This window comes from Serinus canaria, chromosome 1 (assembly GCF_022539315.1).
Source record: "Serinus canaria isolate serCan28SL12 chromosome 1, serCan2020, whole genome shotgun sequence".
NCBI lineage: Eukaryota > Metazoa > Chordata > Aves > Passeriformes > Fringillidae > Serinus > Serinus canaria.
In genome coordinates this window covers 53,024,243-53,035,578 of record NC_066313.1, presented here as the reverse complement: position 1 = coordinate 53,035,578, position 11,336 = coordinate 53,024,243, and the positions used below count along the sequence as shown (strand labels likewise).

The 11,336-nt window shown below is 43.9% G+C and overlaps 1 protein-coding gene across 1 annotated transcript in view; it reads left to right on the top strand.

Annotated features, from left to right (window-relative positions):
* Positions 1–6,817: 6,817 nt before the first annotated feature.
* Positions 6,818–11,336, top strand: part of RB1 (RB transcriptional corepressor 1) — a 72,232-nt gene continuing 67,713 nt past the window's right edge. Inside the window, exons 1-2 of the mRNA XM_050970235.1 lie at positions 6,818–7,035; positions 7,219–7,336. Coding sequence (XP_050826192.1) covers positions 6,947–7,035; positions 7,219–7,336 — 207 coding nt within the window. The 5' untranslated portion in view covers positions 6,818–6,946. The remainder of the gene's footprint in view (positions 7,036–7,218; positions 7,337–11,336) is intronic.

The following is an 11,336-nucleotide window of genomic DNA, read 5'->3' as shown; positions in this document are numbered from 1 at the left end:
TAACCTATTTTTAAATAATATACACCATACGTGTCCAAATAATTTGTCTTAGGTTAATTCAGTCAAGAGACTTTGCACTAATATTATTTTACATCTTTTAAAGGCTCTTTTCTTAATACAGTGGGAGGATGCTTTAGTGTTTTTGGAGCTATTATACAACTGTAAACATGCTATGATCCAGCTTCCTGCTATTGTGAATGTTTGGACTGAGATAAAATAATTTATTTTAAAGGAAGCTTCCTAAATACACAATACTTTTTTTTTTCTTCATCTGCATGTGGCTTAATTTATGGATTGGTCCCGGTGTAAGTAAAATGAAAAGTACAACTGCTGTATTCCAAAGCTGGACTTTTTAAATCCATGTTTGATGGTGCATGGCAATCATGAACATCAAATAAGGCCTCACATGCATACAGGCTAGATGTTAATGTATAAATTATATTTACATTGCTGTTCAGTATATGTGCAAGCAAGGTGGAAAACCTGCTGGGAAAACTTTAGCTACAGACATTCAGGATGTTGCAATTGTGTGATTGCAGCAAAGGTCAAGTATATGTCAGCACAAGGTTGCTGGTGTGTTCTTTGGAGCTCTGTATGACGCAAGATTTACGCTGAGGTACTTTTAAGGATGTTTCCTACCTTTTCAGGAGTGTTCTGTTCTTATTTTCCCCAAGTTAAACATGAAACTTGTTAATCTGTAAGCAAGCTTCGTCAGCTCTTTAACTTGTTTTCAAAACAAAACTGAGTAGCCAAACTTGTTGGTCTGTGCCCTTTAACAGAGACACAGCAAATGAGGCTGCTGAAGGGGTGGTGGAGCAGGGGGAGAAATAGATTTGTTCTTGCACACGGGAGGTTTCTATGATCATGCTGTATGCCTGTCTCTAACAGCTTTTGAACCTGTTGAAATTTACTTCTATCAGCAGTGTAAAAATAAGTGTGGGGATGGAGGGAGAAACTCATGTGCACTGAGGAAAAGCTCCCACCCTTATTAAATGCTGAACACTTTGTGTAGGAAGACAACCTAAAACACCTGGAGTACAGCTAAAGCTCATGTTGGAACTTCTGCCCTCTTAGACCAAGTCAATGAAGCATGGGACACAAATCCATGGAAAGAAACAGCTCTTGGAGATGCTTGGGCTTTTTTCCTTTTTAAATAATAAAAGTATAATAAATACAAGTATAGTAATAGTTAAGAGTGTAATAAACAAAGATGGCCGTGCCGCACTGAAGAAATCACATTTCCAGCCCAGCAAATTCCAGAAAAGGGTTAGTGTAAAAATGACCTCATTGGACAATTATCTTTGGAAATAGTTTTAAAACTCCTCATATAAAACAAAATCAATCCTAATGCTGAGACATACTTTATTACTGGAGTAGCAAAATCAGTATCCTGTGCCACCGTGTTCAGTTGGAGGAGGGGGCTATGTTGCTCTCTCATGGGTCCCAAAGAGCCTCTGATGTTCAGCTGGTCTCTGCATGAGTAAAGTTGTGACCAGTCAATGTTATCAAAGTTATCTGGACTTAAAAAGCACAATAAAAGCTCCAAGGCCTCTCTCCTCCTGCTAAAGCGTTGCAGCTTTAGTAAAGAGGCACAGGGCAAGTTTTGGCATGAAGAAAATCCTTTGGGCCTGCAAGACTGAAAATGCTAGAGTCTGGTTACCTGATGCCTGTCAAGGTGCGTACGTGTGTTTGTTCATATGGGTTGGGTGGGAGGATGGAGACCTGACACATCAGTATTAGCAAAAGCTTGTGGTTTAGAGACATCAGCAGAGCTGCACTCTCACTGACATTCCTTGTTCCAGTGGTAGGAGGAGATTTTATTGCTAAGGAGGAAGCAACATAGAAGAGCCTACAGCACTGTTGTCATACCAGGAGTTTTTCTGGAATGCTATACCCAAATGTTTTCACCTAATTAGGGTATTTCACTGCCATGGATTAGTAAAGAATGTCTTTCTCTTAGACCCACTTGTAGTAAAAAGAAATAAACAAGGTCACGGGTTGGTTTAGTTCAGAGAAATCTACGCTCACTCACTACAGGCTATGGTCGCTAATTTTCAATTGGTTTTCAGGTTGTTGGTTAAGATTAATTTGACTCCTAAGAACTACTTCCAGGAGGGTGTGTTCTGCTTCTTGTGGGCTTAGGAAATCTTGGGAGTGAAGGCATGGGAAACATCCTCACTGGGTAGATGGCCAGCAGCAGGACAGGGTGCTGCCTCGGCCAGAGTGCATTTTGCCATGTGGTGAGAGGAAGCAGAACTTGGGACTGAGAAGGTTGGGAAGGGAGGGATTGCAGCAGGGTCCTTAATGTGGCTGTGTAATTGCAACAAGAGGGCTGTGGTTTGCTTGCTGATCTTTATTTCATTAGCAGTTGGCAGTACCAGCTAAAATCAGCTGCCCTGCAGAGGGGACACAGGATACCCTCCCTGCACCTTCCTGGGGCACAGTGTACCCAGGGTTTGAAGTGCTTTGCCTGCCAAGGACACAGGGTGGTACCTGTGTGACAAAGCACATGGTGTGATGCAGCTGTACATGCAAGGGCATGATGTACACTGATATCCAAGAACCTTTGTAAGCAAGGAAAGCCATACCATGAATGATCATTTTTGTCTGATGTAATTGCACTGTCACTAGGGCTTAATCTAAAAAATTGCATTAGTCAGGGATTTTATTTTTTAGTACCCCAGCTCTCAGCACTACTGCAAATCTGTTAAAACAGACACAGCTCTGACAGCCATTCTCACAGAGAACAAGAAATGTGGAAGGTCTGTATAACTAGTTATGATTCTTCTATAAACAAATACAACAGAGTAAAAAGAGAAAAAAGTGACAGTCAAGTCGAAGAGCCTGATCAATGCAAAACATCTCTGATGTCCAAGAAAATAGCTGGAAACATCTGTGAAGAGTTGAGGTTTGGCACATAGGCATTATTTACATATAGCCATTTTCCCATCCAGTAACAGTGGTGTCCTTTCAGACCCCACTGCAGTTTGGTCAAATGCTTTATTGATAGAGATTCCTGTCTGAAACTCATCACTGCAGTCCTGAGAGTCCAGCAGTGCTCTGAGAAGAGCAAGCCACCGATGTGTGAGACTGTGGAGTGAAAAATATTCTTTTTATTAATAATGTCAATGTATAGAGAGAGGATTTGAATTGTTAGAAGTTAACATCTGACAGATACCTCTCATTTCAAAGAGAAACGGGTAGAGATGTTTGTTATGGTCCCTATGGACTTTACATCACTGTAGAAATATTCACTTACAGAAATGGTTTTTACTCTTCACATCTCAAGCTGTGTATTTGTGTAAGAAACAATGGCATAGGGGTCAGGCTCAACACCACCAAGAGGCACAACCAGTCAGTTTCACCCCAGTAAACCCTTTCCAGCTTCAAAGGCAGAGCTGGTGCCAAGGCAATCACAGTGTTACCCGGGGAGGTGACGCTGGGGAGCGCAAAGGGCCTGTTCAAACCATGGCCTGGTGTCCCTGAGGCTCTTCTGCAGCAAGATTGTCACTTAGGTCTGCCTGCTGCACCAGGTGCTTCTCTAGCAAGGCTCTTCTTAAGGCCTGGGGCCTGTAGGCAGCAGCTGGTGAAAAGCTGGCCTGCAGGTCTGTCACCTCCTTGCTCCTGTTGGCACTCGTGCTGGGGCTCGAGAGGGACAGCTGGGCTCCAGGTGACACTGATGGCAGAGGGCTGGGGGCTGCTACACAGTGCAAGGAATGTGAATGCACAGAAAAGGCTGGCCAGGAAAGGCTCTGTCCCCTCTCTGGTTAATTCTGCCTGTTATATGCAGGAAAATGGGTGTGATACATGCAGACATCTTCACGATCCTTGAGTTTTACAGCCTATGGGATTTATTCAAGTAGAAATTCTGCCAATATTTAGTATTTGGACTAATATCCAGAAGCTCTCCATTTAGTGGGTTTTTAAATGCATATGTTTTGGTCATGCAGCTTCAGAAAACTGATATTTACTATAATTGAAATAATGGCTTTAATTCCCACTGGCAATTACAATGAAACTACAGCAATATTTTTAAGTGAAAAAATTAGGATAATAAAATTACCTAAGGTTATGTAGCAACTGGAAACAATGAGTCAGGACTGCCTGACTGGAAAATGTTACACATATGTCCGTGACCTATACTCTAAAAGAAGTTATAGCAAGATGTTTAAAATTAAGATTTTGTCAGGTCAGATGCAAAATTTATCATGAATACTTTATTTGACATTGCATTGTTTCCTTTGCTGCTTTTGTTTTTCCCCAGTAGGAGCTGATTTTTTTCTTTCTGTTGTAATTTTATTGAAAAGTCCAAAGGCTTCATTTAGAAGATATTGTAGAATACATTAAAACATTCAAATCAGTACATCTTAAAAGGAGAAGGGGGAAAAAAGGTGCAGCATCTTAAATATGGTTTTACCCAAGAACCTGCCTTTCTTTGGAAGTACATACATGTTAACTCTTCTTACTACAGTTTAGATGTAGTTACTATATCCAAGGCTTTGGGATGGATTATTAAAGGTTATTGTTGCTTCATTCATCTGCTGCTCCCTTTGTCTCCCTCCAGCTGTAATTTGAATCATTCTAAGATTATATTTTGGTTTTACCTATTTATGGAGACTAGCCCTAAGAGCCTTGCTTGATGAGAAAGTATATAAAATCTGACTTGAGAAGGTGCTTGGTGCACTAACAATTAAAAAAAACCCTAGTATTTACACTGAGGCTGGTTTGTGAACTTTTAAAAGGAGCAATGCACTGAGGGCCATGAGACAAATTCTTTGCCTGCCATCTGGACGGTGCAGGGCCTGGCTGTAACAGCATGTTAAAGCAGCTGTGAGGGAAGCAGCCCAGGAGGGTGTGTTTGGTTCCTTCTTGCTGACAGCTGGCATGGTCTCCACTGGCTGTGACCAAGTCTTCTGAGATGCTTTGCTCTCATTTAAAATTATTTTGTGCTCTTAAAGCCAGTTGTGAGGAGAAAGCAATGGACTCTGCTGTGGTTTAGGGGTTCAGCTTACTTTTCCAAGTTGGTCTGTCTACTTGTCTGTGGTTCAATGATTGATGGCAGACAGTCCTAAACCCCAAATCTTCCACAGCATCTAGTACCATCTGAATACAAGAAGTATTTAAATGTGCGTAGAAGCAGGGTGAAGTTACTGCCACAGTTTTTCTAGAATCATAATCAGGAGTGTCCAAATCCCATTACAGTCTACAACTCAAACATTTAATTTGGAGTTCATGTACTTTGATTTGTTCTGTATTCACTTTTCTGTATTTGGTTTAATTCTAATTATAAAGCAGAAAGCCAGACACTATTCTCCTGTTTTAAGTTAATGAATATAAAGGACAAGCCTGAACAAATTACTAGAATGTATGAATGTAAAAATACTAGAGAATTTTATTTGTGTAACATATGAATGCTCATGCTGATTTTCATTTGGGTTTTTCCTAAATCCAGAATTTTGACAGCAGTCTCACTAAAAGTAGTTGCTTTACAGGTGAATGTCAGATATGTGCAGGTAATAAGAATCCTTACATACAAATATTTTTCCTTTTCTAAGAAGTTGCCACCATGTAAGTTTGAAAATCATTGTGCTTGTTTGCAGCAGAGATTGGCCTTCTAAATGTAAGTATGCAACTGCAGACAACAAAGCAGATTTTTAAGATCTTCAAATCAGGGCACTGGCAATTTGAATCTCATTGACTTAAAATCCAGGAGATGCCCACAGCCTGAACTTCTTACAGTAAATGTAATTTTAACACACAGTGTTAAAAAGAGCATTTCAGTTAGGACTTGGATGAATGTCAGATTGAGAGGTCACCGAATCACTGAATCATTTAGGTTGGAGAAGACCTCAGAGATCATTGAGTCACGGTCACCCACCACCTTGTCAATGAGACTGTGGTACCAAATGCCATCATGTCTAGTTGCTTCTTGAACATCTCCTGGGATGGTTACTTCACTGCTGCCCATTGGGCTGCCCATTCCAATGTTTAACAACCCTTTCCATGATGAAATTCTCTTGATGTCCAACCTAAACCTCCACTGGTGCAGTCTGAGGCCACATCCTCTAGTCCTGTCACTTGTTACCTGGGAGAAGACACCAAGCCTCACCTCTCAACAGCCTTTGCTCAGGCAGCTGCAGAGAGCAGTAAGGCCTCCCAAGCTTCCCTTTTCCAGGTTAAACACCCCCAGCTCCCCCCAGCCGCTCCTCACAGGACTTGTGCTCCAGACCCTTCCCCAGCTCCCTGCCCTTCTCTGGACTTTCTTCCCATGAGGAACCAGACACAGTTAAGATGTAACTCCACCAGTGCTGAGTACGAGGGCACAATCCCTGCCCTGGTCCTGCTGGCCACACTATTGCTGACACAGGCCAGGATGTCACTGGCCTTCTTGGCCACCTGGGCACACACTGGCTCATCTTCAGCTGCTGTTGACCAGCACCTCCAGGTCCTTTTCCCCTGGGCCACCTTCCAGCCACTCTGACCCCAGCCTGCAGCTGTTTTGGCCAAAGCGTAGGACCCGGCATTTGGTCGGACTGAACCAGGAGATACTGAAGGATCTGCAATTCCTGCCCCGCTCTGCACCTGTACAGTTTTTCTGTACAGTTACTCTTATACACAGGTCTGCGTTCCCTCCCATCTCACGGAAAAGATGTATCGCCTGCACCCGCTGAGTACCTGAAGCGCCAGGCACGGCGGGGCCGCAGTCCCTGAGGCGGCCGCGGGGCCCGGGCGGTTCCGTGAGGCCGCACTGCCTCAGCCGCTCGGTCCCGCCCCGTGTCCGGGGCCGCGGGCGGGGCGGGGGCGCGGCCGCCGGTGCGGAAGTGACGGAGGGTGGCGCTGACGCCGTTTTCCCGCGGTTCGGGCGGCGGGCGGGGGCCGGGAGCGGGACCCGGCGGCCCCTGGTCAGTGCCGCCCGCGGCGGGCGCTCCCGGCAGCCGCTCCCGCCATGCCGCCCAAGCCCCCGCGCAGGGCGGGCTCCGCCAGGACGCAGCGCCCCAGCCCCGACGGCGGCTCCGCGCCGCCCGCCGCCCCCCGGTAAGCGGCGCCCGGGCCGGGAGCGGACTGGGGGCGGGCGGGCCGCCCCGGGGCTCTCGGCGCCCGGAGGTCCGGGCTGCCGGGCGGCGTCACCCCCGGGCGGCTCCGGCAGCGGGTGGTGTGGGTTCCGTGGTCGTCCCCCGGTTCCGTGTCCCCGCTGGCGATGTGCGATGCTTTTCCCAGGGTCGAGGTCGGCGAAGCGGACTTTGTAGTGCTGTGTGATGCGCTGAAGGTGTCGGAGAGCGTGAGGGAGAAAGCGTGGAAGACGTACGAGAGCTTGTCGGCAGCGGATGGAGCTCTAGTAAGTAGTGCAGCTCGTAGCATCGCTCGGCAGCAGAGTCTGTCCTGTGCCCCGGCTCTCAAACTGAGCCGTAACTTCGCTGCAGCGGCCGCCCAGGGTCCCAGAGCCAAAGCTCATGTACTGTGACTTAGCTTTTTCCAAGTGAAGGCAGGCTGAAGTGGGATGTTGCCATGTCCATGTCTGTGTAAACTACTTCTGTAGATTGCCCTTTTTTGTTAATATTTTGTGATAAAGGTACGTGCTCGGGAGTCCTTTTAGGTTACTAACAAGTGACAGGAGAAAACAGCACCATGTGATCACCTGATTCTTCGAACTGCAAGTTATTTCAAATATGTCTTAGTCAGCTTATACAGTTTGTCTTACTGAGTGCTTCTGTGTGGTTCTTTTCCCCCTCTGCATCCTTTATGAGGCTGCAGAAAGGGTATGGAGATGACTATTGCAGAAACAGGAATGTTTCCTTTTTTGTTGCATAATGTTAACCTGTGCTTATTGTTAAGGCATTTCCGTTCAAAGTTAGTCATTGGGCATGTGTAAACAGATTAATAAAGTGTTAGGGCCTTTCTTGATTTCTGCTTTTCCTTCTCCTCAGTATGACTGCTGTGTCAACAAGCTGGCTCAGAGAACAGCTATGCTACAGCTAAATCATGGCAGAAGCTCTGTTAAAGAGTCCAGATGCAATTTTATAATACCCAGCTGGGAGATCATTCCCACTGTGGGCACTTGCATTGATGTACATGTTCTGAGTTCTGCTGACCTGTCACAGCTATATTGTCAGTACTAATAGTTTGTAATCTGTATTTTTTAAACTGCAGTGTGGATATACCAGGTCTTGATGCACTCACATCACGGAGGAATAATAGCATAGAAGAGAGACTGTGCATGGCTCTTTCAGTAACAGATACAATTTCTAGTCATGGATGTTCATGAAAGCATTTACCTAAAAGCATAGTTGAGTTCCCCTGTAAGAATGAAAACAGGAGTAGTCAGTTCCCTTGACTGAAAAAAAGCAGGGCAGGTTGCAGTATAATATATATAATCTATATAATTATCTATATAATGTATATATATATCCTGCAAATTTCATTTACAGGTAAAGTTTTCTTTTCAGGGATCATTACTTAGAAGTGGCCAGATAAGATACATGGTGTTTGGAACCTTTCAGCATCTGAAGATTGCTTCCTTTACCTATTCAGAACCAGACCTTCATTAAGATATATAACTAATATCTGTTGTATTGCAATTAAAATTGATTGTTGAGAGCCTTTCAATGTACAAGGAAAAAAAAATCTACATTATATATTAGTCCAAGGCCTTTCCCTCAAACTTAAAGAAGTATCTGCAGGGTGTTGAAATGAATAAGCTGTCAAGTGTGTGCCTCCATGGAGAGACCTGGAAGGTGCTGGAATTGCTACTTCTAGCTGAGAGCAGGCTTCATCTGACTCTGAGGTCAAGCAAATTAACAGCCTGGCTAATTGCTGCATCTTTTCCCAAGTCAAGCAACTATGGTGAGCCTGGCTTCTCAGGCTTCTCTAGTTCAAGTTGCAGGGATTTGGGAGGAGGCTGCTCTTTTCTTCTCTGTGGTATTATGTTGGAGGGGCTGTCCCAGGGTTTGCCCTGCAAGCACCAGCTGCTTGTGTTTTAATCAGTGAGGTTCAGTAGTAACCTGTTCAATTCTGAGCTGGAGCAGAAGCTGTGTAGCAGCTTTCTGTTCTCAAGCAAAAAGTTAAACAGCAGGCCACCAGTTGAGACAAATACTTACCAGAACACTTTTGTTTAGCAGTGTAGTTGGTTTGACTTGAGGAAGCTTAAATCATAAGGCTGCTGATGGAAATAGAGGTAGCATCTAAGAATCCCTCTCTCAAGCCATTTACAAAGCACAGAGACCTGAAACCTTGCCTTTCTTGGCTCACTGGCCTTGTTTTATTGTGGTTGATACTAGAATTGTGCCTGCCAAATCTCTGAGAACATGAAGGGCACTTTTAGTGGTAACTAGGAAGCAGTGTGGCCCAGACTTTAGGTACTGTGGTAACTGGCAGATACTCAGGGTGCAGATGTGGGTTTGGATGCAGTCTGAATATCTTTTCTATCCTTGCTCAGTGAATATTTAGTGACTGGAAATGAAAACATCTTGTAATGCTGTCCTTCTTGAGTTGCTTAGGGTGCATGTGCAGAGACTTTGCAAACTGAACACATGTGGCTTAAAAGTATAAAGCAATTATTTTTGGCAGGCATATACAAAAAATTGCTAGAATGTAGTGACCTACCAGCCTAAATGTGCCTGTGTTTCAGTGAGACATTTTACTGGCCAGGCAGGCATCAGCCAGGAGGAGAGAACCTGTTATCTGCTGCTCCCTGGAATGAATGCCAATGCCCACTGGAGCCACTGTTTTTTTTCCTTCAGGATGTCACACCTTTCCACTCTGATATTTTTTCTTTTTGGCATTTGAGCTACTAGTGATGATACTTTGAAATTTCAGCTTTCTTATCTTGCCCTTTCTTTCTGTGCTCTGTAGCTTTCCTTGCAGTGCTCTCCAGTTATCTGTTTCCACAGCGTGTGAGTCAAGGATATGCAGATGCACCCTATTGCAGCTGGGCTGTGAGTCCTTGAAACAGCTGAGCCTCTTTGAGAGGTGTGGAGGAGGAGGAAGGTGACAAGAGAGAGATGGTAACACAACTTTTCTGGAAAATGTTGCTGACCTGTAGTTGTGAAAACCAGGTCTGCAGAGGAGGATTGATCAAATGCACCACAGCTGTCTGTTAAATATGGTGGTGTTTTCCTTCATAGTAGGAGAACATTAAAGCTTCCCTCTGTGACAGCCAAGTTTAATGACATTCTTCTACAATAAAATGGTGACTCAAAATGTCTTAGAACCCCAAAAGCTGAATCAGCACTCTTGGTGTGTGGGCTGAAGGAAGGTATCTGATGTGTAATCAGAAAGATGTTTCTTTTTAAATTCTTTTGCTATCTGGTGAACTCCCACACAAGCTTATTGTGAACATGGAAGTGTTTATCTAAACAAGAGCTTTTCATTGGTGTCCTACAAATATTTTTGTTCTCTCTATCATTTCTTTTCTTTATCAAATCATGCTGCCTAGATGAACAGAATCTCTTAGAGTTGTAGCTTTTAAAGTCTTCGTTTCAATACTTTTACACACTGATTGTTGTTGGCCTAACATTGGCTCTCACTCTTGCATCTCTTGTACTATTAATTTTTTGTAACTCTCCTGAAATCTGTATTATGAACCAACAGTGCTTGTAAATTCTAGATGAAGTGAATAGATTTAGTGGAATTACTAATGTACTTTGGTGAGCAGCATGTGATTGTTGGTGTAAGGGATATTAGAAGTAGTCCAGGAAGCCATACTAATACTGCTATGAAGAAGCTCAGGGCGTTTGTTATGTTCTGCTACTGTTTGTTTTGGTAGAGAACAGAATGCGAATCTGAAGTAGAATATGGGGTGATATAAGCAGGAAAGAAAAGCTTGAGCAAATTGTTGCTGAATATATTGGAAAGAACCCATGTGAGGAACAGATGATTTGGTGACTAAATTGGAACCAAACTTCTCCAAAGAAAATTGAAGTGGTTTAAAAAATTGATAGAATTTGGAGTCTGCCAAGGACCTTAAGGCATAGGGTCTGGTATGTTTTGAGCTCATTGGCTTAGCTGGCTGTAATATGTGGTGTGTGGGTAGGAGCTCCATTTTTTTTGTTGGCTGTTCATAGCACTGTTTGGGAAATGTGGCTCACTGTTCTCCTGCAGCAGCTCAGCTGTTCAGAGTCAGGAATTCCTGAGCCATTTTTATCAAGTATTTGTCTAACCCGCTATTAAAAAATTGTTGTGGTGAAAGATCTGCAGTCTGCATAGTTAGGTTTTCCTATTTTAGCTTTATTTGCCCATTTATTTTTTTCCCCCAAGTACTGTACTAATTTGTTTCTGTTATAATTCAAGCCAGTGGTGTAAAATTCTGTACCAGCCAATTCTGTACCCCATGAGAGATG